Genomic DNA, 27,362 nt, shown 5'->3' with positions numbered 1-27,362 from the left:
GAATGGCTCTGAAAGCTGCTGCTTCCCGGCATCGCAGCAATTCTGCGCCTTTTAGTGTCACAGCTGGCGGTTTGGGACAAGGTTTAATGAAACTCGAGCTCAGTGATGCTCAGAGGCAGATGAGCATCCCTGTAAGAGCTTTCCTGACTGTGCACCAGCAGCAAGAGCATAACAGACGCCCGGGGGGTCCTGGACCCTCCCTCCTCACGCTGAGTCCTGCACTGGGCATGGACCCCCCATCACCTTCATCCCCCTCCCAGAAACGCAGCCCCAGGCTCGGAGCGGCCGTTCCCCCCGCTGACTGTGTGACCAGGAGACGGGGCTGAACTGGGTTTGGGGAAGGGCCCCAGGCCCCCACGATGGGTTCGCTCTGCTGCATGCCCTTGGGGAAGGAGGAAAAGCGTCCCCAAAGCACAGAATTCTCGGTGTTCCCTCCTGTCCAGTGGGACAAGGGGCTGGAGTGGGACCGGGGGCAGCCCCAGGGCTCCGCTGAGGCTGTACTGGTGACACTGGGATAAGTCCTGCCGGGGAGCACGTGCTGGGCTCAAACACGAGGGTTCTGCGCTTACCTCCCTCCAGCAGATTTCCATCAAATGCAGAATTAACCTCTCCAGGACTCGATCCCCGGGAAGCCGCGCGGGTCCCCACGCACAGGCAGCGTCCCCTCCCCACGGGCACAGGATCAGGTGCGCGCTGCCTCAGGCCCCACCTGGGCTCGTATCAGCCTTCGGCACATCTTCCACTCACCTTTGCTTCTGTCTCTCCACTGGCAATGCCAGGAGCAAAGCCGGTCTCCGATGATGGGTGCTGCTTGGGAAAGGGATGTTATTGCAGACAGACAGATCTCCACTGCAGTCCCTTCCCCAGCACCCCACCATCATTTCTCACCACCTGGTAATACAGCTTGTATTCACACCCCAGCTACCTGCCACAGCGGCATCGTGTGAAGGTCTTTAATGCTCAAAAACTGCTGGGGGCTCCTTGGGAGGGGGCAGACGGGAGCGGCCGCAGGGACCCTGAGCCCACCCGCACCCCCGGAGCCACCACGGGCCCCCCCAGGGACAACAGGACATTACCCAGGTGCCCCCAGCCCCGTGCAGACCCTGCTGCACCGAGTCCCTCCGACCCTCCTCTGCTCGGGAGATCCAGCAAAGAAAAAGCCGACGGGCGTTTCTGCATTGAAAACATTTATTTTACAACAGTGGTTTCGGATAACTTAGCAATCTTTATTTTAGTTTATATTCAGACATACAAGACACAAATTACCATGCTAAAACATAAAATAATTCCTTCTGCCGTAACTGCGTGTATGTACAGGAGCTCAGTAGTATCAAGTGTTACAATCCACAGAGTTCAGACAGCCACATCTACTTACATACAATTCAAAGTATGGTCCTTTAGTAACATAACAAAATATATATATGTCTATATTATAATTGCTTTTCAGATGCATTTATACTTCGATTGTGGTTTCTTTTTTTTGTCTTTTGTTTTTCCCCCCCTCCCGCCCGAGTTGCAGTACAGTGCAAATGCAAAACGCGGTTCCCTCCCGGCACCCGCAGCTCCCAAAGGCTTCGTACAGAGGCCAACACAACCAAACCCCGCCACGAATTACTGAGTTCAGGGCCTTGCTCACATGCAAAATGAATATAAACCGCCTTGGATGTCTGCGATAACACAACCCACCCAGCCCCAGGAAGGCAGGGACAGGCAGAAGGACAGAAGGACGGAATGACGGTGATCGGCGTCCCGGAGAGGAAACGTCAAGCGTTTGGAACTTGACAAACCTCAGAGTCCGTCTACTGTGACAGACACAAACAGAACTTAGACGTGTCAGCGACAAAGGAATCCCCCAATACTGCCACATTTCTGCCGTGAAGCACAAAAGCCCGTGTTTTGTGTGAAAGGCTCGAGGAGGCTCTGCCCGGGGTGACCAGATGCGGTTTCGTGGTACTCGCACGTCCCTTGTGCCTTTACACAGATCCCGCCTAACTTCAGCTTTATGACTCGTAGTAACTCCAACTCCTTATGAATCTGACCTGCAAACGCTGCAAATTCAGTCACCGGGTCGTGCAAACAGGACACACGGTTTAAGTGTCACCTCACTGGCGCGAGGAGGGCAGAGCTCAGTCACTCTTCCTTTCCCAACAGCATTTCCACCTCTACTACCCACTCCTTTATACAACAGGATCCTCCCACCCTTCCCATCACCAGTGATTTAACCTGACAGATCCCGCTGGGGTTTTTCCTGCAGCTGAAAGGAGGAGGCACAATCCTGGACACACAAAACTCACACGTTCCGCTTGTCTGGCTGGGAATTCATAGCAGTGCTTTGAGGTGCATTTCATGGTTTTGCCACCAAAGGAAAAACAGCAGCAAGTACGAGGTGCACACCCGTTGTATAAATATATACATATGTGCATATATACATACAAACACACATGATGTTGCACCCCAAAGCCACAGCGCGGCTCGGGACCTGGCTCGGGGAGCTCGCCGAGTCCCGCTTTGGAGAGTACAACGTGCTGAAAACTACTATCGGGAAAAGAAAAACCCAAATCTACGTGTTCTATCCCACCTCTAGCGACGAGCGCACCAACCGCCTCTCAAAACCCCCCACGGACCAGCCCTTGCAAACCCAATTTCTCCAGAGAAAACCCTTGTCCTGCTCTGGAGGAAAGCATGGCAGGGACAGCCCAGCTCGCACAATTTGAGTAATGGTGAAATTTTCGGAAAGGTACGACAAGCAACCCCTGCCAGACTGGAGTGAACCCCACGGCTGGCTGTGGGGACAGGGACAAGACACCAGCACTGGAGAATGAATGGCCATTTTGTACAAGAGCTTCCTCTACACACACACATATATATATAACCACCAGAAATTCCCAGCAGCTGCCCTTTTAACAGCAAAATTAACTGTGCACATAATGCTGGCATCGGATTTCCAAACAAAGGTTTGTCCTCCAGATTTATGGCATCTGGCTTGTGCAAACGCCACAGACAGCTTCCCTCACGCGGTTTCTTCTGGTATAGAAAGCGCTTTCCTCCAAGGAAACAGGGATTTCAGTCTTGCCGAGTCCAGACGACACGTCAGCCGCCCAGCCCGGCACAGACCTCGGTGCTCGCAGGACCCGAACACTGAAACTTCCTGCACTTGGTTAGCTATCGGTTATGTTTCTCTCCATATATTTTAAGCAGTTGTTGGTGTAATGATACAGCTACAAACTAGATGATTTCCACTATGATACAGAGAAGCGGCATGGAATGATTAAGCATGTTAAGTTTACACCGACCTGATGCTATAAACACTTGTACTGGGGGGGGGAGACGTTTCAGTGCTCTAAGATTAATGCGGATTTAAACAGCATCCAGAATTATTAACACAAGGCAGGAGCTGCAGGAGGCAAATGCCGCCCTGACCTCCTCGCATGGGTCTCCTGTTAAACCTGATGCCAACACCCAGATGCATCAGGTGGGAAAAGCCTGCAGCACAACCACATTTCCTAAATTATCTGGAAATGCCAAGAACGCCGAAGGGCACCGGACAGATGAAGGGCACAAACTAGTTGAGAAAAGCGGGTCCCTCTCTCGAGGAGTGCAAGAAATGCTCTGATATAACCCCCCAAAGCACACGGGTGTCCCTCCACACCAGATAACACAACCGTTTTGGGGACAGGAATGTCACTGCTGTCAGGCTCCTGCCCTGGTGACACCTTCAGCATTCATGGGTTGACAAGAAGGGGTTTGAAAACCCAATTCCCTCGACCTCCCTATTTCCCCGTCCTGCTCTCGAGCCTTCCCCCTCCTCAGCGGGTCCTTCTGCTCACCCCAGCCTCCAACAGCGTCACATTTTAAGAACACCATGAGCACTAATATCTAAAGCAGTTTAAAAATATTACAAATCTAAAAATAAGACTAAAAAGGTAACATGGTCCTAAAACATCACTGCGTGGGACCAGCAGAGATCTACACCCTATCAGACGCCACTGAGGTTTACATAAACCCATTTATATACAGGTAAATATTTAAGAATTTCCTACAAACACCACTAACAAAATGAAACTGGCATTTACGGGGTGCAACGCCCCTTCCTTCACTGGGAGTGAAGCAGACAATTGGCTGTAGGTACTACAGTGCTCGGGCATCCCTGGGAGGACGATGGGGCCAGCACCAGCATCTCCTCCTGCTGTGGCCCCCGGGGGGACCGGCCAGCTCGGGAACAGAGCCACTGGCCCTCGGCAGCAGCCAGAAGCTCTCCAGATCGGATCCTCCCCATCAGGAGGAGCTACAAGTGCCAAGGAAAGCAGTGCTGAAGAGGCTCGGTGGGCTGGATGGAGGTGGTCTCAGGCAACCCGTAAAAAAGTGATATAAATTGTAAGAAACAAAGAAAAAAATTTTTAAAAAAAATAATTAAAAAAAAAATCTAAGCTCAAGTTTTAATTCTGGCAACACACTGAACAGAGAGCGACGGTGCTGAGGTTCGATTGCGGAAGGAAACATTCTGCAGGTCAGGCCATGCTCAGAACTGCTCACCCACCTCCACAGGTTTAACCATCGTTTCCAACACAGCTTTGCATTCGCTAGGGTTCAACTTGGCCGTTTTGAAGTGCAACGTGCGTTAGAGCCGGGACACTCCTGCGCCTCACCCACGACAGCACAAAATACATGGGCAACAACCTGCTTGTCTGTCAGTTACACAGGTTTTGGTTTAAAGAAGCAATGTTGAAATTGCTTTCTTATGTGGTTCAAGAAAAAACACATTAATACACAATCCTAAATTCAGAGATTCTAGAGTGATATGGAAAAACTTAAAAAGTTTCAAACCCCATGCATAGTCACCTAAAAAAAGCGTTTTCCCATCATTCCTGTAGCTGGGATCTCAGCGTAGTTTCCCTGGCGGCACCCAACACACAGCTCTGGCACATAACAGCGCACGGAGTCATTTACTGTTCGCACACACCCGCAGACACAGCCGAGGAAAGCAGTCTGGCTCAAACTCACGCCTTGCTAAGCCAAGAACTAAACCAGCAAATTTACCCGATAAAAACACGGATAATGGCGTTATCTCTAATCTGCGTCCGCTGCCCGCCTTCCATTCCGATGTCGGGGCATCCCCAGAGCCACAACCTTTCTAGTTCAGTTGAAGTAGCCCAGAGAGGTTAAGAAATAAGATTATTATTCCAAATTTAAGACCAGCAACCAGCGTCAGGGTCACAGCTGCTCAGCGGTGGAGCAACAACCGAAACAACTGGCTTCGTGTCACCCGTCCAGCTGCACACGGGGACACGGGAATGACAAACGACAGCACAAGGGCAACGGCCTCTTCCTCGTCCCACTGAGTCACCCTGATCAACTGCGCTCATTTACAAAGCCAAAAAAAATCCTCTAACATTTATTTATTTATTTTTTTTAACCAAAAAAAATAATTTGCACAGATAAGGGCAATTTTAACCAGTGAGTTTTATGGGGAGAAAACCTGCAGACGTTCGAGCATATTCCAGCGTGCAATTTGACATCACCAACAGGCTCCAGGCAAAATCTGCAAGGACAGCCAACGTGACGCTATTTTTTTAAGCCTAAAAATTGCTTTTTATTCCAAGGGGTCAAACAAACACTTTAATTAAATAAGGACCTCGAGCCAAATCACACACGACTGTCCTCAAGGCCAGTCAAGAGACTTTTCCAGACAGAAAAAGTTAAAAAAGCATCTTCCACTAAACCACCAAGTTCCAGGTCTAAAAGGACTACTGATGAGGAAGAAGTGTTTTAACTGAAAAAGTAATATTTCTGTTTGAATTTTTGGGACCTGATGAGGTTTCACAAGCTCATTTGCAACAAGCTCACGTGCAGGCACCGAACGTGTGCTGGTACCAACAGCTACAGGGAGATCTGATTTTACAAACGCCCCTCACTTCTCATTGAGTTTAAAACATTTTCTTCTACCCAGCACGTTTAACACGGTTTCACGTCAGATTTTATGTGCTCCATCATTTCCAGCTCATGCAAAAACAGCGTGAAAATAGATTCAGAGCGGTTCTCTGGCAGAGTTCTCTTCATTTTCTGACGGTTTCCTCACAGATCAACAGTGATTTACCTTCAAAGCAAACACTGGGTGGGAGCTGCAAATAGCCTCACCAAAAATAGGTGGAAAGATACAAAGGACAGTAGAAGCAATGCAATATAAAACCATAAAGATCAAAATTAGATAGGCTGCAATTAACTGCTCAAAGTACCGAGCACAGGTTCTCTGGTAGGTGTTCTAGATCCTGACTTTGCACCATCTAAAGCGAGATTATTAACAACAAAATGTATCAGCAGCTGACCAAAACACGTTTTTAACAGTTAAATCTCAACAAACCACAGTTTCTAGAGCAGTATTCAAACATGATTTGGTTTCAGAGTAGTACAGGAAACCTTCCCCATGGTTGTTCTGAAGAAAAAGAAAAACACTGGTGTAAACAAGTCTAAGTGCAAGACAATGTGCAAATTATACAATAGAAACACAAAGGTGTTTTGCTCTTAAAATTCCATTTAAGTACTCCACAAACAAGTTCATGAGAAAATTAAAGGGCTAGTGTATTATAAAAGCTTTAAAAACAGACATGTAACACCCCACTTGTCTATTAGAATCTCAAATTCTTAGAACAAATTTTTTAAAACCAGTATTTTTTTAACATTTCTGCTGTCGCCAACTGTCTGCATTTTACTCACTCGGTGAAAACCAGTTAACTGGTTTCACTTGAGATTCTTGCGCATTCAAAAAAAGCTGCACTATTTGGTCTTTAGCATTTCAGGAAAATGTCTGAACTCAAACCAAACCAGAATTGTGCTTGACGTTAAAATCCCACCGTCACAACCAAACGAGCCCATTCACCGTTGGTTTTGGGGCAAACTGTAGTTTGCGGTTACACTGTCACACGTAAAGAGCTGTTCATCAATTTTCTGTTCAAAGATTGGAAACTCTCCCTTTTTCTTTGTCAAGGTAGATTTATTTAAGCTGAAAACCAGCATTAGAGAGAACACCAGCTCTGCAGGACTGGCATTTTTTGGTTTTTGGCTTTGTAAACTTGCTTAGATAACAATGCAGGAACAGAAGGAAGAATAGAAGAACTGGTTTGTTGCACTCAAATGAAAATCATGAACTTTTAAAGGTCTTCAACAGCTCAGCTGTAAGAAGAACGGTGGCTTCTGTGAAACTTTTTGGATCTCATTTTTAGGCCAGTACCACTGCTTAAAATGCAGAATGTCTCCATCACACTTATATTGTGACAACTCGATACGTTACACCACAGACATTTAATGTAACTCCATACATGCTATAAAAAAATAGGGGAACAAAAAAAAAAAAAAAAGGAAACAAATAAGACCGTAGCTAAACTGCTTTAAATACTGCATGCTACAGCACTTCACGTATCATCAAGATACGACACTGAAAGGTGACAAAAGGCTGAAGGGATTACAAAATATTGTCGGCAGGTTGGAAAGCTGCCTTCTTACTGTGGCAGAATTATTTCCCCTCCCCATTCTCTACTTCTAATGTTCATGATTCTAGTGTTGAGTTGGCCATGTATTTTTTTTTTTTAATTCGTTCTAATTACAGTGTTTCCTTAACTTAATTAAATCCATCAGTGTGGTAGCTGGGGTGCGAGTCAGCTGTGAGCTGGGTCGTCTCTGTGGCTGATGCTGGCTGTATCACAATAGGTGCGTCTGAGGCCTCTGAAAAGCGAAGACAAAAGGCTTAGTGTGCCAAGGATAACAAAAAAAGCATCGCATGTTTTGGTAAGTGTAAGTTACATCTCCCTACAACACTCTGATAATACCATTTTACATTCCTCTGAGAGTACGATGTTAATCCACTGGTTTTTGGCCTGCGCATGATAGCGTTTGATTCCAGCCTATGTGTGGAACATCTTTATATTTCCTTCTTCACATAAGAGCAGCTCATCCTCCCCCACCATTCAGCAACAGCCACTAAAAACGTGATCACAGCACACACAAGGCTCTACAATTTTTTTAAATTACCAGCTTCCTTCTACAGGAATAGCGTTATACCTTCAGGAGGGGTATTCGATACAGCTCCTGGGGCAGCAGTCCCGTTTCCTTCGTGCCTGATGCAGCCGCAGCAGCTGCCCCGACGCTCCCTTGTCCCTTCCACTCCCACACGTCCCTGGCCGGTATGTGACTCGGTGACGTGGGAAGGAAGCGCAGTGACGGTGACCAGCTCTGGAGCTGACCCCACGTCCAGTGAAGACCCTCTGGGAGTTTTCAGCTCTGGTGTCAGCGTTACCCACGTAACTCCTGTGCCACAGCTATTCCCTCTCCACCATCTACAACCCGAGACCTGTGCTGATCTCTGCAAAGCCGGTGCTGCTCCCCAACCAGTGCTGGGTCAGAGACTGATGGTCATTCTAGATACCTCACCATGGTTTTTTTTACCTACCCCTTTCATCTGACTGCAACTGTGCCTCCAAATCCTCTGGAGAGACGTAGTACTCCTGCTCTTCGCCCTCGGGAGGTTTGGGTTTACACTTCCCGCAGCAGCAGTTACAGCAGCAGCAGAGGCAGCAGCAGCAGTAGCAGCCCGTGATGATCCCGCAGAGCGCAAACAAGGCCTGCAGAGGACAGAGGACAAGGAAACATTCATCACCTGCGCCCACCAGGCCGTGACCGCTCAGTCTGAGACCCATTAGAAACCAGAGAGCAAAAATACAGCAACGCAGAGACAGGACTTACTGGCTCCAGCTTGATACTCCATCACCGAGATATATTTAAAAATACGTGCAAAACTGGCTACAGCTCTCAACATTTTACACCGAGGTGAATGCTGCCAACCTGGCTTACTTGAAGAACTCCAACAATTTATGTTTAAATGGACTATTCTGCTACATCAGGAAGAAGATACAGGTCTAAGAAGTGTATCTGTATTAATATCCAGAGGTACAGTAGTTCAGGACAGACTGTAGTGTGCATCAATAACCCTGGCAAAGATTTACGCCGGCTCGTTGATGTGCAGGTCACAATGTCCCTGCAGCAGGGCCGGGAGCTGCCCAAGGCTGTCGGCATGGCTGCAGAGCTCACCGCGCCGAAATTCGGGTGCCACCAGCACCTGAGCAAGGCAGCTCAAAACGAGCCACATCTGCTGGGTGCTTATCGCAGTGACAACAGGCAAAATTTACATTTTCATACAGATCACTGTGTAATTGAAAAAAATCATTTTAAAATCAGCAAACCAGTACGGTGATATAACTATTCCCTTACTAGGGGGGGAATCAAGAGATGGGGGCAATGCTGGCAAAGGGTAGAAAAATGAACCTGTGAAATGAAATGCCAAGACTGGGAGCAGTTTTTAATCAGCCCTAAAGCACCATAAACATCATCATGTCACTAAATGAGTAAGTTGGCGCAGCTATGGTTTCATACTCCAGTTTCCCAGTCACGTCGTCTTTTACATATTATTTTCTGTGCAAGCAGACTGCAAACACATGAACTCCAAAATGCAAAAGCCTGGACAATTTCAGTATGAGAAATGTGTAACATACAGGCTTTTTGCACTTTTGAGTAAGTGTGGTGATTTCAAACCAAACACAATTATGAAATGGAGACCTCTGGGAGTTTGAAATGCCAATCCAGAGTAACTTCTCTTTGCACTTTTATTTACCTTTGCCCACCAGCTGGACAGCACGAAGTACGTGTTCACATTTTCTTCACCGAACTGCTCTGCTACATACAGACCCAGAGACCCATACTTATCATAAATGTTTCGCTTTGTGGCATCGGTCAATATTGCGTGTGCATTATTGATCTCTTTAAATTTTTCTGCTGCCTCTGGATTATCAGGGTTTTTATCAGGATGATATTTCAATGCAAGTTTCCTGCAGAAAGAAAAAAGATTGTTATAGATTAAAAAATAGGATTTGGGTTCCTGTTTTTTTGATTATTTTATTTTTTTATTCCACAGCCTGTCAACTCAAGGGAGACTTTCAAGTCCCAGTTGGTTTCCTTCATCTCTGATTCACCTTCTTCCCTGATGATTCTTCCTTAGATGATAACAAAAGGCTGCAGCACTGTCTACCTTAGTTCACAGGATTGACTTCAGACTGCAAGATTTGGTGCTCAGAAATTCAAGAGAATAAAGAAAGACATTGAAGAAAAGTACCACTTTTTTTTTTTTTTTTTTTTTTTACCCCTCGGCTCCAGCAATTTCCACCAGTAAGTTTTGCTCCTGCTAAAGCAAAGACCAAGCTAACAGGAAAAAAAAGACACCACGAGTGTAAGATACAGTACCAAAGAAGAAATAAAAGCAAGCTGCCACAGCTAATCTGCCATGTCTGAGCACGAAAATAGAATAGACAATCACTCGTGGTTAATTCACCAATTCCTGTGCAGGAACAAAGTACCTTTCAGTTCAAGGTTTGCTAGAATAGAAAAAAGCTTCAGAGTTTCGAGATATCAGGAAATTGCAAATTACACCCCTAATCACACCAGATCTCTCACAGTTCACAGTCCCTGGAGGTCTCTGAACACAGCACCAAAGAAATCAGATGAAGCATTGATAACTTCGACAGTTCTGATGTGGCCCAGGCTGTTTATAAAAATAACTGGCCAAACACCTCCTTATATTCAGAAAAAACGCAGTTTCGATATTTGTGCTCCCAAATAGAAAAATCACAGAGAAATGTATGCTAACAGCTCTCCTTCACCAAAAATGGTGCTTGTCCTTCTCCAGAAAACTACCACAAAGTCCCATATTTGAGAAATACACTGGAAGCCTGCAGACGTTTACACAACAACTTTGAGTGAGGAAATATTTAGGGAAAAATAAAATAAAGATTTGTATAAACCCACATTTGGATGGGCATGCAAGTGTATCCCAGCATTGAAAAAATAAATCGACTGTGCATTTGAAACACTCAGACGGTAAATGATGCTGCTTGGGGAAATAACGTCCAGGGTTGTCACTGATGCCGCAGCCTCAGTGACCACTGAAATAATCACAGTTCTTATAATTAGAGAGAAGTTACATAAACCTGCAAAGGGCTTAGCTATTATTTCCCAGTTACTAAGACTGGAAGATCACTGATTCAAACTTTAAAAGTATTTAGTAAGACACAGCTAATTTTTGAGAGTCTGTGGATTCAATTTATTCAGAGATTTCACCATGTAGTTCCCATCAGTATTAAAATGGGACTTTGAAAGGGAAAAAGTTCTGGTGCATGTTAAAGACTAAAATCTTCCAAAAAGAGTATCCTCAAGTAAAGATTACTGCTGACCCCTAGTGTCATGTTCAATATATTGCCACTTGGCCAACAGTACAAGATCGTAGCTCATTCTTATGGTAAAGAAGAAATTGCATTTAAGTAGATTTTGTGGGAATGTGGAAAACGAGAATGTTAAAGGACTCTTTTTTGGTTTTGTTTGGTCAATGCAAAGCCATTTCATCCAAGTAACTCTAAGAAAATAAAGTAAAAAAAAATCCTATTTTAAAATGGAAATTCCACATAGAATATGGAATTTTGAAATAATTTTTAGAAAAAAGTAATTGTTGACACTAGTTTCTGTCCTTATTTGTATCTTTAATCTGTACCTCACCGTGCTAGAACTGGAAACAATGGACAAAAGGGCAACACTGCCCGTGTGTGGTCTCTGTAAGCCAGACAGAGGGCTACGTAACAAGAGGATTTTTACTCTGATCACACCATCTCCAAACTCTGTTCAACTTTAGATGAAGACCTTTCAGAATGCTACTGCATATTTGAGAATTTAACTTACTAGAGATGAGATGTAAAAATTTAACAGCACTTATGTACAACGCCTAGGCAGGTTTTTAAATCAATTTTAGCAAGAAACAACCATGCTTCACCTGGTTTTCTTATGTGATTTTTTTGCAAAAGGTTTAAATAAACCAACTTGAGTCTACATGTAAATGTGCCACCTGTTGAAGACAATTCAAGCTATTTGTGCTGTTGGGAAGCAGGTGTAAAACTTGAACTTTTACCTGTAGGACTTTTTGATATCATCTGAAGTGGCGTTCTTGTCCAAGCCCAGCACGTGGTACAACGATTCTCCAGAGGTTGAGAGCGAGCGTTGCCTCTGGTCTGCCATGGTGAACTAACCTGAAAGGAGAACCAGCCCCTGACAAAAAAAAAAAAAGAATAAGAAATGCTTAAACAAAGCAGAACATAGATCTCATTCATGAAATCAGCCTTGAAACCAGAGCTTCCATGTGAAAAATCATATTTTATTAGGTTTAAACAGGCTTGGGGAAAAAAAAAAAAAGGCTCTTAACATATGTGGAAGTTAAAAAGTTACAAAACTCAGTGATTTACCAGTGAAAACAACTATTCCATTTTCAGCACAGCACCGGGCACCCTGGAATCAGTCCTGGATATACTGGACTCTATTCTTTCCAGAAACCCACAACCAACAGCCCAGGTACAGCTACAGACATGTACTACATACACAGCCCTAAAGCTACTTCATCTTCTTTCTTAATCTTAACAGTAAGATAATTTATTTGTGGTAATATCTATAAAACCAGTCTGACAGCAGATGTATTGTAATTACCGTGAGGCTGCCCTTTTGCACCACGCTTGCATAGAGGTAAGCGACTTATTTGCATTTTGAATTGCAGACATTCACATTAAAAAAACCCCACACCAAACCTCCACGCAATGCCCAAAATCGCAGCCTCCCATCTCATCGCTGACACCAGGTCCAGCAGAATCCTTTAGACAAATCCAGTTTGACTCCGCATCCCACTATGGGCAAGGGAACGCCTGCCCACCTCGAGACCTCCGGTCTCATAAATTAAAGTCATGGCTCAAACATTTAACACTTGTTTGAGTTAAAAATCACACTACTTGAACGTGAATGAACCTCCTGCTCCAAATTCCGATGGGAAGACCATAGGGGCGTCCCCCGGGCCATGGCGGGGGCAGAAGCGGTTGTGTCCGTCACGTCCCGAGCAGATTAGCGTTTGCGGAATGGCTGCAAGGATGAGCATCAAAGAGGAGACTATTGGCTATTTTTGGATTATGTCATTACAGTTGGCCTACACCAGATTACGTAGCCTTTGAAAAAGATATTTAAAGCACCAGACTTTTCTAATTTAACCCTTTCTCTTACATAACAATGTTAATAACTCCAAGGCTACCGACAGAAATACTCTCAGACGTGGCATCTTGTGCTGCCCGGTTCTCACTGCGACCTCATAGTGCCACAAAAATCACAGTTCCATCGATTGTAGGCAGATACAGAGACAGACTTTACAACTTTCTTGCTCACCCCAGAGCCCACCATTAACTTTTCCACATCTGGCCCCTCCAACTTTATATTAGATTAAGGCTGGGCACTGTGTCCAGTTTTGTGGACTGGAATACACCAGCTAATCATCTAGTTTCTCTCTTTGGCAGCTAAGGTAAGTTTAATTAAAGGTACTGCCTCAAACAATGGGGCATTATGAACATTTGTGTTGTTCAAAGTTCTGTAGCTCTATTTATGTGTAACAAGCTTCCTTTAGCACCAATTCAACAGGCACAGATGCTGCAGATCACAGGTGTACACTATGTTCTGCTTCGTAAAAGCTCCATCATTAAATTAGGGCAAATTTGTTTAATAAAAATGAATTCAATTTGATCCAGACGATGTCTGTCAGTCTGCAGGCTGCCTGTCACCAACCTGCTGCAATCTGTTGTCACTTCAACCTGAATAGTTCAGGGTCTCTGGAGTTCAGTATAATGGGGTGTGTGCATTTATTCTTCAAAACTGGTAAGAACGGACAAAACTTGTCTGGGCAAAAGCACAGAGGACAAGGTGGTCATGGGGATTCATCTGGGAAGTTTGTTACTTAAGGGAACAGAAGAGTCTTATTACTAAGAACACAACCTTTGGCTTTTCAAATACGAAACAGGCAATAAAGGTGCAAGTTATTTGAACCCAGAGCACTTCAGAAACCAGGATATTATCTACCCTACTGTTTGTGCAGGTGGCTCTAATTCACGGTACTGAAAGCTGCTCTGTATTTTTTGAAGCGGTGTATTCAGCAGCAACAAGCCCTCTGCTGCGCATTCCACCCAAGCAGGATGCCCCGAAGAGGTTTCTCTCAGAACTCCCAAGAAAGGTAATCCCTGGATTAAACAGCACTGCTTTTAACCATCTGTGTCCCAGAATATCGTGGTCAGTCAGCCTGCCCAGAAAATGCAATGGTTTTCAGCAGGACCAGGTAACTATAAGTGGTACGACCCTGATGAAAAGACGCAGATTAAACCCGATAGGTTCTGCGGAAGCCAGCCTTAACATTTTAAATACACAAGTGTTAAACTGGACCTTAGAAAGACAAATTTTCTTTCTAGCTTTCCAAAAGAATCCTATCAAGTTTCATGAAACTGGTGATATCTTGGTTTCTGCCAGGTCTGCTGACCCTTTTATAAGTTGTATTTAACTCATTAAAATGGCAAACTATTATTACAGCCATGAAAAATGAATAGTTCTCTGCCAGTTTAGGGAACTAAACACTCACTGAACACCCCAGTGAACCCCAGCAGCAGAAAGGTGAAACAATCTTTCATTAAAATACCACTGCAGCAGGACATTGGGGTACAATCTTCAACAGAATTTTAATTTTCTTAATACTTGTTCTGTTCTCAATACTTGTTCTGTATTTTCTGTAAGTTTAAGTTACTAAATTAAAAAACAGAATCACACCCTGAACGCACATGCCGATGCACAGACCTTTACACACGTGCTGCTCACAACAACTTCGGTGAAGTGTTTTATCCTCAGTGTAGGGAATCTGGATGCCAACAGTTGTTCCAGAAAGGTAAATCCCTCTGTAATGGGCAACATCCACCACGTCCTGACTGGTAAAGGGTACTTACCCAGTAGACACAGGACAAGGGAGAGTCGTTACCCTTAACGGATACTCTCTGTCCAAATCGAACGAGTTTGGTTGAAACCAGAAGAACAAAACAGCTTCTGAGTCCTTCTGCACATCATCAGTAATGCAGAGAATTGAGACCTCCCCAAAAGGGGCAGGTAGGAAACAACAGGAACGAGAAATGGATGTTTTGCCAGCTCTTACAAAAGTTATGTCTAGTTGATGCTTTATTACACAATTTCAGGAAGCACTAGAGTATTTTAGGAAATATTTGTATTCTACAAATCTTTTCTTTTTACTGACTATGTGGTAAAATACATTGTCAGTTTAATCTAACTTTACTAGTTTTTCAGAGATTCCCAGTGCAGCAGACTAGCTACAGGTGTTAAGATAAATTATTCAATCTCAACCAGTATTTACTAGTTAAAGTCTAAATAAAAACACCAAGCCAGAAACACTTTAGTAAATATTGATTTATCCCCAAAACAAAATAGCACCACTGGCCTCCGCATCCCGCCCATGTGTCTCAGATTCATTTAGAGTCATTCTCACAATCTGGTACTTTTTTACAGCGAAAAAAAGTCATTTTTAAAGGGGAGAGGAGAGAATGATATACAAGATTGTATTATCAAGAAAAAAAACGAGGTGTTTTAAGCTTAGTTTTGTGAGGTACTCAAGATGTCTATAAGAATCTTTGAACTTTGCTTCCTCAGCATTATTTTGTATTTAAATGAGTGGGTTTTATTTAACTTCAAGAAATTACAAAATACGGTACATACCTGGTGTCTAGTTCAAATATTCTCAGGTAAGTGGTAACAGCCTCCACACACCTCCAAAACTGAATCTTCTAAAGACAAAACAAAAGCAAATAATTCGTTCACTAACTCATCTCTTCAGGGCTCATTGCAAAGTTATCATCACATTATGTTATTATAATGGTCAGTTGGCATCCCGGAATATTTTTTTAAAACTGCATTTATGTATTTTCACTATGCTTTCACTCAAATATCACCTCGACATGAAAGCCCAGAATAAAACAGAAGTATTTTTGCTGTTCGAAATATTTTGTACTACAGTAGGTCTCCACAATGTGAATACTTATCTTTAGAATTGATTAGCTGTCGAAGCGGGTTACAAGTGTCATAAAGAATAGATTCGAGGGCTCTCTGCTTCTATCTGTAGCTTCAGCCTCTTTTCCCAAACCTTTTACCATACAACAGACCTGCTCGTATCTAAACTCAAGATACCAGTTGCACAGGAACGCTAATAACCATTACTTGTTTAAGGTTTTGGCCTTTTTCAGCTGAGGCGTTGGTGAACTATCCGTACTTAGCACACGAGAAGCGTGTTTTCCAAGTCTGGGTAATCTGTGATGTTGTCAGAGAGGCTCCCAAAGCAGCTTAAGCTGGCGCGGAGCAGCAGGAGCAGCCGCACAGAACCGCAGCGGAGCGGGACCTGCGGCGGCGGTCAGGACAAATCAACGGCATTTTTAAAGAATTTTGATAGAAAACCAGCATTGTCTGCATGGTGCCTTTCTTCACAAGGTCCGAACAGCACTGCCACTGAGATGAAGATGTGCGAGCACGTGGAGCAGCCGAATGTCGCCACGCCGTTCCTAAGGCCGCTCTACCTGGCATCAAAATGCCCAATTTATGGATTTCCGCAGATGGAAATCTGGGAACGAAACGGGACAAGAAAGCAAAGTCCAACTGTACTTTGGAGATTTGCTTCTACCCACTTGCCTTCAACGAAATGAACTATCCTGCTAAAGTCAGCGTTTGGCACTTAATGGAATAAATGAAAATACGATGATGTGCTGATAGAAGCTTCGCATAGTTCAAATGCAGTATTCTGGCCCAGGCCTCATCAAAACTCCTAAGGAAAGTCTTTATTTTTTTATAGCACATATACACAATTCCCAGCCAAGTACAGAACTCAGAATATACAGAAAAGCTTTTTTTTTTAATCTTAATATGGATGCAAGCAGCAATATTTTCTTCAGTCTCTCAACGATGCCAATGCAGGATTTCATTAACTGTGGAAAGCCTGATTTACACCTGGAAATAAGTGAACAAGACCCAAATAAATTCCAAAGGAAACAGCTACTTACAAAAATCAAAGCACACGAGAAACCCACGTCTATTTGGCATGACCCCCCTCGCCCAGCACGCCAAACTGGGGCTCTGCCCCCTGGTTTCTGGTGCAACTGGGAATTCTAACGTAGTGACTCAGGAACGTTTTGATCTGCCCATCCGATCCCATCATTCAGCCAGATCCACTGACCCAGAGCTCTACATAACACTCTGCTCGGAACGACGGACAAACATCTCCCTCCTTACGATGGGACACTCAAAATACGGAAAAAAAGGAGAGAAAAATGGAAGGAGGGATGTCAGAAAAGAAACATAAGCATTTAGAAATCAAGATGAATGGATGTTACCCACTTTCAAAAAACACAAAAACTCAAAGAAAAAAATGTCTGGGGGAAGGAAGAAGTAATTGTTTAAGAGGCAGAGAATACATATATAAGTATGAAAATCAGAAGAAAAGGTTAAAGAATGATGAAGATAAAAGCATGCACAGCTACACAAACGGAAACTAAACTCAGCAACACATTAAAACGGTGACAAGTTTTGTAACACAAATGAAGAAACACGCTTAGGAAGTTTGCCTGTTCTGTCAGCGTTTTGCTTACACCAGGAACCTCATTTGTCCTGCAAACGTGAATCCGATTTGTCCAATATTATATTTCTCTAACCAAAGGATCTAAACTACCTTTTCCTTACAGAAATCAGACACGTTCTCCGATCTGTTATTTTTGATAAAAAGCATTTCTGTTTCTTCTGTCAACCTCAACCTCCTCTGCCAGATGCAAGAGAACCATTGTTATTAACAGTTCTACTGACAGAATTGCCATCATCCTGCATCTGCTGCTGACAGAGACAAGTATCTTTAGGACACCTCGCTTCACAATCCTGCTCCACCATATACCTGAGCTACATGATCAAGTATTTAAAGAATTAGTGCTGCAATTAAGGCAAGTAAAATAAATAAATAAATCGTTAGACAAAACAGAAACTCCTGAGTCTTTATTTTCACATCCTTACTTGCTCATGTCACTTGCAAAATGAACCGGTACTGGAGAAATTATGTGAAAATGCTGAAGGTAAAGCAAACTGGCTAATAAGTGCTCTCAGAAAACTACTATTTTAAAGTACTTCTTGTGATCATTCCAGTAATTTTTAACCTGTTAATTGAAGCACTATCATTTACTACTTAAACAAGCACCCAAGAGTGAATGTTTTGGTGTTGCTTCATTTACATATATACATACATATATATCACAGCACAAAAGCCTTTTAGCTAAATTTTGCTTTTAAGTTTGTGGCCCTTCAGTAAAGGCCATGTGAGAAATCTGTCCATACAAACATTCTGTTTAAACACATAAATCCTGATGTAAAGCAAACACAGTATCCAGGGAATTAATTCAAATGCATACCTCTTTCTCCCAGAAAAAAGAACTTTACTAAGGCCAAATTCATTTGCCTTGGGAACAGAAGACAGGCCTCCAACAGTGAAGACCGACATTAAAATCTTTGTTAAATTGAGGAGTTTTTTCAACACAGAGCTTTTAAAATAAATGAAATGTGGGACAACAGATCTCTGCTAAATTCAAGTCTAAATTGCCATAACATCTGTTATTAATGTTCCACTGAAACTTGTGACAAACTTAACTACAGTGATATAGGTGTTGTTTCTCTAATGAGCTTTGCAGATTAAAATTTAGCCATTTAAGTCTGATTGAGCAGCCTGTTCGAAAGGCTTGTGACCTTGTACCCTACACAAGAGTCAGATTCAAACCTGCTAAAGAGGGGTTTCAATAGTAGGGGAGGAAAAATATCTAAAGTATTAGATTCACATTTTCTATCCTCTATCCTTAACTCAAATAATTAATCCTTAAAACCCTGACTGTTTTAGTGGATTCCATACTGGGATTTCATTGCTCCTATTTAATCCGTCTCCAAAATTACATTATTGTTTATGGCATTACAGTAGTTTATATGGCAGAGTGAAAGTGTCACAAGGTGCTCACAGCTCTAAAAAACCTGCATCTGCTTCTCAGATATTTTAAAATGTAGGAAAAACCAGCAGCTCTGTTTGCTTGCCTCATTATTACTCTTAATCGTTTCTCTGTCTAAATCTATGCAGCGTGTGAACGGCTGTAACTGCTCATGGCATATCTAAAAATCCATTTTCTTCTAATTGCTCAACTGTATTTCCCCAGTTCTTGTGGACAGTGGGGAGGAGACTTCACCATTTTGTTATTTCACTTCTCCACCGAAACTGCCAGAGAAAGGAACATTTTAATTTCCTTCTATAAAGAACAAAAAACATGAGCTTCTAACACACAAAGACTTATTAGATCATAGAGAAACAAAGGCAAAACCAGCACAACAGATTTGTCTTCTTTTCAGGTAAGACTAAATAAGAAGAAATAATGGAAAAAAACCCAACCAAACAAAACCCCACAAAACAACAAACCACAAGGGGATGAGTTTCGCACCTGCCCCATTCAAATCCCCAGCACAAAGACATGTAGAAGCACAAAAGACGACTTAAGATTTTCACAATAAAATCTGAACTAACCTATATAATTCAAACTTTCACTTCTTGTTTTGGCAGGAAAATACAACAAGAATCCTTTTCTTTTGAAGGGTGGGGGATGCTGGAGGGGTACGTACCTTTATTGGAAACATTTTTGTTTCCTTTTGGGCCAACTAAACCAGAACACAGGTCCAGAGTTAAACAAACTCAGCAGAAAGCACCTTGGACAGATGACACATTTATTCCCTAGAGATCAAAACCAGGTTTTATAGCAGTGAAGTCACTACGAATCCACTGTTAATGTCACCATATTCTTCTAACACGCCAAGAATCTATTAAGCAGTGTACAACCCACACGTTTGGGTCGCTCTGGATTGCGAGGTGCTCAGGACCCAAAACCTCATATTTAGACGTTGTCTCACCCAGCTCATTTGGCCAGAAACATCCAAATAAATCACAAGGCCGGACTAAAAGCGGTTTTACTTTAAACTGACATTTTCTTGCAGGAGATAAACTTGTATTTTCTAACTATACAGTGTGGTTTCACCAACAAAAAGATTTATTTTATACTACTCCTACAGAAACACACTGATATTTATTTCCACTGTTCTCTCTCTCTGCATATGTTTAATCTGCAAACTGTCTGATGAAGTATGTTTGCAGTTCTGCCGTTCAGTCTGGCAACGGTATTTCATGGCTGCTTGGGAAAAAAATAAAAGCCCATAATTTAGAAATAATAAGGCAACCAAGAACGGTATTTCTCCTACTGATTTTTCCACTAACTCCCTAGTAATTAAATTAAAAGACGCGGCTTGAGTTCCAGACTGTAGCCTCGGTTTACAGACCTGGTACTTAAGGAAAACTCATGTTCTAGACTTTAATTGTAACTGAGTTTTCTAACATTATAACTGGGATAAGAAATAGAACATCTAAGCACTTACAGATTCTATAAAGTGAGTTTTCAGGCTGGAATGGCACTTCTGAGAACTTAGAACAACAAGGCCACTGTTACACTGATGCGTAAATTCAATCACTGCCATTCTCAACACACGTGCCTTTTCCTTTCAGCGTAAAGAACAGAATTATCACATTTAGCCTTTTTTTCTACCTCAAGCAATAATTGAGAAAATCAGAAAACCCAGTAGTTTTGTGACTGTGACGCTTTTATTCCTCCCTCTGATCTTAACCAACCCCGGAGCGTGACAAACGCCTCTTCCGTCTGTCTGTACGCACGACGGGATGCTGCCAGTGCAACAGTAAATCCATGTTATTCTTACAGATATTCCCCAAATCATGAGTACATCTTCCTGAAGATCCTTAACCGGAACAGAATTAGCTGCAAAATAGCACCTTTCCTCATTTACAGTTATTTTAAAATAATATTTTATACATCTACACATTTAAACAGCCCCAAAACAGCAAGGAAGGAAGAGTGAAAGTCATCACAGAAAGATAATTTTCAGCCTGCAAGAGGGGCTGTCTGGGCTTTAAACAGAAGATGTCAACAGGACAAGTCACTGGAAAAAACGTGGTTTTAAGATAAGATGCAGGAAACTGTGGTAAGGAGCTGCACATCACAGGACAACACAGAAGTTTTCATCATCCAAGACATTTCATCCAATGTATGTTCCATTTCAGGACCAGTAATAAAAAATAAAGCCAAGCTGATTGTTGTCCCTCTTATCCAAACCCCTCAGTGAAACAGTGAGGTCCACTTGGAAAATAATAACCATGCACCTTCCCAACAACTTTTGATTAACTCTGCTTGCCTCATTTTCCTAAGTTAATTGTGAACAGCAAACGTTGTGGTAAAGCAATTTTTAAAAGTGCCACAAGAAATTGGGAACTTTGTAGGAAAATAAAGAGTGAGACAGCTATTAAGGAAGATAAATACTTCCACTAATTACCACCCAGGCAACATATTTCTGTTCAATATGCATTTATTTTGCTATGTGATAAAAACGGGCTACTCCAAGCAAGAACATCCCTCCCAGCATCAACGCTGGGGCCTCCAAAGTACAACTGACCGACGAGCGATTTGTCAAACCAAACCCCAACGATGATAAAAAGTTTCTAATGAAAAGACACAACTCGTCGCCTATTTTTCTTTCACCACTCAGGTACTAGGATAACTCTGGTCCCTGATGGACCTGAACTAGAGCAGAACTTAAAAAAAAAAAATAAAAGTACTGCTTCAATTCCCTGTGCAGATACCAGATGATTTCACGAGGATCCCAGATGCCCTTTGTAAAAGCACATGAAGACCCATTAATTTTGTTTCCCTTCCACCCGCTGTCATCACAGCATCACGTGTCCCCCAAAACACAGTCACCCCAGTACCTGAACAAGATCTTAACACCTGTTTTGTGCGCTGACCCCCCTTCTCGTGCTTCCAAATACCAAAAGCAGGAGCGCCAACCTTCACACTGACATCATGGCTACAGAGGAGAAAAATTCGGACATTTCTTAACATATTTTTTTTTAATTGCCTTACTTGCATACCACCAACCAACAATAGATGCAACGTGAAATTATAAATATCTCTCTGGTGCAATCTAGTCTTGGCAGAACGAATTTCCTGAACTCGGCATCTTCCAGATTGCTGCAGACACCGTCACAAAAATGTCCAAGTGAAGCCTCCCAAGTCCTCTCTCCACAAGATGCTTTAAACCTCATTATGTTTTTACAGTCACTGTTCCTAAATCCTCCTGCCATGAGAAGCAGATTCATAAGGAAAATTCATTAATGACCAACTCCAGGCAAAGGTCTGTCTTACACACCATGCACTGAACTGTGACACAGAATCACAAACTATTGCTGAGCATAAGTAAGATTGCTAAGATATCACCACCACAGTAACAGAAAATCCTGTTCAGATATAAAAATATGTAATGACACATGGAAGGGAAAAGAATATTTTCCTTTGAAATACAGCCAAAAATGTAAAGACATAAAAGGGGAAAAGCAAATGGAAAACCTGTGCAGGTTTCTGCTTTTTGTAACTGAATGTTTGGCTGCTGTAATGACATCAATAAACTCTGGACTGCAAAAGATTATCAACATATAGTTCCTATATATTTACTTTTTCTACGGATCGTCCTGTAAAAGCCACAAATGTTCTAGGATCCCCAGCGCTGCCACCGAACACAACTCGGTAAGAGGCGGATGAAGCCGAGTGAGGATTGAGAAGCCCTGGGTGAGACAGAAGGAGCAGGACGGGGTAAGTCAGCGCTCCTGAGCTCTTCTTACTTTATTTAATTTTATTTAACTTATTTTATTACTAATTTCTGATTTTAGGTATCATATCAACCTGTCCCCACTGGTATCAGGTACTGCCCAGCGCTGCAATCAGACCTAAAGAACCGTTTACTTGCATCACTCATCTGGCAGAAGCCATCAGACCACCACAAAAATACCAGTTAATGAAAGCATACTTGTATCATGTCAAAAAAATAAAGGTTCCTTAGCACTTGGGTATGAGGTAATTAATGGCACTGGGTTTTTTGTTTGCTCAACCGTTTACCCCAAAAAGTTTAGATCGTGATACTGAAGTACATTAAAAAGACAAAAATCCCAACAATCTTTCATTGAAAACCTCCGTACTCGTTACAAAATACTTGAGCAGATTATGAAAGAGGAGGTGGCGGCTGATAATTTGAATTTACTTGGGCGCAGGAGGCTCGTTCTGCTCGCGCGGGAGCCGCCGTGCACCACAAACCTTCGGTTTTCTGCTACCGAGGGATGCGCAAAAGGACAAAAAACTCGCGCCTGGAAGAAAAGCGTACTGAAATTCTACAGTTGGCCCTACGAGATGCTGGCGCTGGAAGCGTCTCAGCATCACTGGAGAAGGCAGAAAAGGACTCTAAAAAGGCACGTTTGAGTGCAATGCAGATACAAGGTGAGCGCAATTAGGAGAAGCTGCCAGGACATAAGAAATCTGAGCACAAGCTAAAGCCATCTTATTCACGTTCTCCCGAGAAAAACCTGCACATCAACAATGCACTAGAAACTCCACAATAATAATTATTATTTAGCTATTCTATGCACACACACACAAATTGTTACTACATTGGTAGCTACTATCACTTCATTAAAAATACCTAAACAATGTTTTGAGGAGCGTTTGTTCTGGAATGCGGTTCTTTTATATCAGTTTACTCTGCCTGAAAAGGAAACAAAGTGCCTCCGAAGCTAAACCACGTTCTTTCTAACTGTGCTTCGTATGGTTTTATTGCACAACGAAATACTTTAACTGAACTCCTAAGGAAATGTTATGACATAGAATGCTGGGGGGGGATACTGGTATTCAGTCCTACATATAAGCTTTGCAGGAAAGTTCTGCCAATCTCTTCCCTCCGCTAACATATAGAAAAAAAATACTTATCTAGTTATTAACATTAATGATACTTTCAATAGAGAAAATACTGGCAAATTGATGAAAAGAGGGAAATGCAGCAATTATCGGGGGCCAGCTGCAGTCCCGTTATCACAAGTTATGTCATTTAACAGATCTGCAGAACCACCTCCCGTTCTTGAATGGTGCTCACTGCCCCAGAGAGGATATCCCAGCAACTGAAATCATAAAATCAGAAAGTCGTATCAGCAGCTTTCACATTTAACCTAAAACATGACTTAAGTAATCCAGTTAGGCTTGCATTAGTATTCACTATCAAAACGCTGAAACACAGACAAAAACCCCTCCTGAAGCTCACAAAGAGAAGAAATATGATTATTAAGAGCAGAAATATGATGATTAACAGCATCATTGCTGACAGAGAGCCCCTCCCAAACAGCATAACCTGCAGATTGGGCCAAAAGGCTCAAAAATCAACGTTCGCACCATTAGGTTCCAAGTAATATTCTGGTACCGCTCAATTTTTTCCCCAAATACAGTGATCCCAGGACCTACATTGACCTGCCAGGTGCCTTCACAGGGCACGATGAGAGAAGCTGGTCCGTACCACAGCTGGATTTCCACCCCTGCTCCCATCACGGGCTGCAAAACAAGGCCCTGGCAGGTCCGACCACCTCGGGGAACTTCACAACCCAAGTCCGGTCGGTGACGGGGCCACCTCGGCCACAAACCACCTCAACTTATTGCAACGGAGCCACAAAACCAGGGACAGCGACCACCACTCGACCAGGCGGCGGATCGCCAGGCGTTTGGGAAAGACTGAGCGTTTATGCTTTTTGGGAATGGTCAATATGGATATGAGGTCTTCGCTAGGAGACAAGACACTAATAAAGATGGTTAAATATAGCACAGGGCTGCGCTGTGAAGCTGGGAAACCTCCGCTTGGGTTTCACCAGCGCTTTGAGCCTACAGCCTGCAATTTATCAATACATCGAAAACTCACCACGTCGCAGCATCTCCCCTTTCATTTAAACGCCAGGGACAATCACCAAGATGAAATAGAGGAGGGAGGGAAAGAAGCATTTGTTTACGCTTATAAGAAGCTGTTGGACTGGAAATCTCGTCTCCAAACTCAGGGTTATCCCCAAAGCAGATTCTGCAGGGCCAACATCATCACAAGCTCCTCCAAAGTTAGAGCACCATGAGAAAACCACAGAAAGCTGCTCAATAAAAATAAACTTCTTTTCATCCTACACTCTATATATTAAAGCCAATTTCTCTTTGACTCCAGCTTTTGCTTCCCCTCTTCTCCCTCCCAGAGCACAGCGTACTTGAATTATTAGAGCTAATTCATTAATGCAACTGAATTTGGCATCTATTTCTCAGGATCTCTTAGTCAGATTAGGACTCTACCATTTTCTATCAAAAGCAAACAAAAACGCAAACACTCATCCTAAGCGGCCTGAAACCAACAGACGCCTTAGAACTGGAAAACGCCTCTACCGCAAATGTGGTCAAAAGAATAAATTCCACTGAAAGGTGGCTGCTGCTATTCAAGAATTTAAATAGGTACAACCCTGGCGCGTTTCAAGAGGAAATCCTTTAGGTTCGCACACTTTTGAAAGCTTAATTTACCCAAAGAAATGGGTGAACCAGCACCCGTCAGCCACCGGGTGAGTGTGGCCTGCAAGTTCTGCCTCAACAGCAGCAAACTCAGACGGTGTTTAAACACACATCGAACATTTCCAGTTCCTCCAGACAGGCCAGCGTGGGGGCACTACGCAGACGTCAGCTAGCAGAACTGTATTACTTCATACCGATGTAAGATGATGTACCCAATTTATGCCATCTTTTAAAGCTTTACTGCAGGAGGGAGAATATTAAGCACCCACGGCTCTACAGCAACATCTTGCAGCACATAAAAATGAATACCCCAATAAAAACAAACCGAAAAAAGATAAAAACATTTGTCTTTCTGTGTCATACGGGCGGCTTTCACCTTGCTCTCCAAGGGAGAATCGGCTCCACCAGTGCAACATACTCCGGTAATAAAAGTCAGCGGCATTGTATCACTGTGTGTAACACCAGATATTGATAAGGCACAAAAGCAGACCGACGCGTTATCAGGGAATTCGCTGTCTCCGTTTCATCCAGTTCCATTCGGTATCACCAGAACTGCCTGACCAGAATTCTTAATTCAGGAACCAGAAGACACCGCACAAATAAATAGAATTATGCTGCCTTTGCAAGTTTCCCATTAGAAAGGCTGGATTTACTTCCCTTTGCTAATACGTCAGTCATTAAGCACATCATAATCTGAGCGGTTAGAAATGAATTTTTTTTTTTTTTTTTTAAATTAAGCAGAAGAACGTAAGGGAAGCAAAAATCATCCCAGCTCCCTCCAGCGAAAAACCAGTCATGGTGAATCACGGCTCGCACACCACACAAATGACTTTCATTTAGAATTCACCTTTCCAGGCCTTTTCTTTGGGTTTTTTCGCCCCTCGATCTCCACAGCCCCGAGGCCCCTGAACCGCCGCGGAGCAGCCGCGGGCGGGCGGCGGGAGGAGCGGGGCGCACCGGGCGGGGGTCCCGGGCGGGGGTCACTGCCGGGCGGGCAGGAGCATCGCGCCCCCCGGGGCTCCCCGCCTCGCCGCCCCTCACCCCAAAACCCCCCTCCGCGCCCCCCGTTCCCCGCTCGGCCCCCCCGCCGGCAGCACCCGCTCCATCTCGGCCTCCCCCCGCGGGCCGGGCCCGCCGCGGCCCAGCCCCGCCGCGCTCACCTGCGGCCCCGCGGGCGGGCGGGGGCCGGGCAGCCCCGGGGCGGAGGCGGCCCCAGGCGGGCAAGGCGGCTCCTCCCGGCGTCCAAGCGGCCCCCCGGTCGGGGCGGCCTCACCTCAGCCGCTGCCACCGCCAGACACCGAGCGGGACCCGGCGACGGGGGGGGGAAGGGCCGGCGCACCGCGCCTGCGCACCGCCGGCACGCACCGCGTCCGCCCCCGCGGCCCGCGGGGACGCGCCCGCAGCGCGGTGCGCGTGTCCTGGGGTGCGCGGAGCGCGCAACGTGGGAGCGGAGGGGGTGGCGTTGGGTTGGCCTAAAGGGCGGGTAGCAAAAATGAAACTTCCCTGACCGGGAATCGAACCCGGGCCGCGGCGGTGAGAGCGCCGAATCCTAACCACTAGACCACCAGGGAGCGATGCACAAGGCTGCCGTGCGTCGCCCTTCCCGCACTGCCGGCGGGGCCGGAACTGCAGCAGAGCCAGGGATGAGACCGGTGCAGCGTGTCTGGGCTGCAGGCACAGAACCGTAGAATATAGAATCATTTTGGTTGGAACAGACCCTCAAGATCATTGAGTCCAACCGTTAACCCAACACTGGCACTACCCCGTGTTCCTGAAAACCTCATCTCCGCGTGTTTCACCTTCTCGCTCTCTGCAACGGCCCCAAAGGAGTTCGGGGCCGGGGCGCGCTCGGGCTCTGCTCCCAAGGAACAAGCGACAGGACCAGAGGAAACGGCCTCAAGTTGC

At 44.1% G+C, this 27,362-nt stretch overlaps 1 protein-coding gene and 1 non-coding gene across 3 annotated transcripts; both read right to left on the bottom strand.

The window, feature by feature from the left end:
* Positions 1-1,536: 1,536 nt before the first annotated feature.
* DNAJC5 (DnaJ heat shock protein family (Hsp40) member C5) lies at positions 1,537-26,755 on the bottom strand. 2 transcript variants are annotated; one of them, XM_065645337.1, is made up of 6 exons: positions 26,618-26,755; positions 15,655-15,722; positions 11,996-12,132; positions 9,659-9,872; positions 8,441-8,612; positions 1,537-7,716 (listed from the first exon to the last, which is right to left on the bottom strand). In XM_065645337.1, the coding sequence occupies exons 3-6, from the start codon at positions 12,100-12,102 to the stop codon at positions 7,613-7,615; spliced, it is 597 nt and encodes a 198-aa protein (XP_065501409.1). In that variant the 5' UTR covers positions 12,103-12,132; positions 15,655-15,722; positions 26,618-26,755; the 3' UTR covers positions 1,537-7,612. The 2 variants fall into 2 exon arrangements, with proteins under 2 accessions (XP_065501409.1, XP_065501410.1); XM_065645338.1 differs by lacking the exon at positions 15,655-15,722.
* A 201-nt stretch (positions 26,756-26,956) lies between these two features.
* On the bottom strand, positions 26,957-27,028 carry TRNAE-CUC (transfer RNA glutamic acid (anticodon CUC)). Its single transcript has one exon. It is a non-coding gene; the product is annotated as a tRNA-Glu (tRNA).
* Between the last annotated feature and the right edge of the window lie 334 nt (positions 27,029-27,362).

Source organism: Caloenas nicobarica, chromosome 15, assembly GCF_036013445.1.
Source record: "Caloenas nicobarica isolate bCalNic1 chromosome 15, bCalNic1.hap1, whole genome shotgun sequence".
NCBI classification, from domain to species: Eukaryota; Metazoa; Chordata; class Aves; order Columbiformes; family Columbidae; genus Caloenas; species Caloenas nicobarica.
Note: the sequence above shows the minus strand (reverse complement) of the source record. Positions and strands in the feature narration are given on the sequence as shown.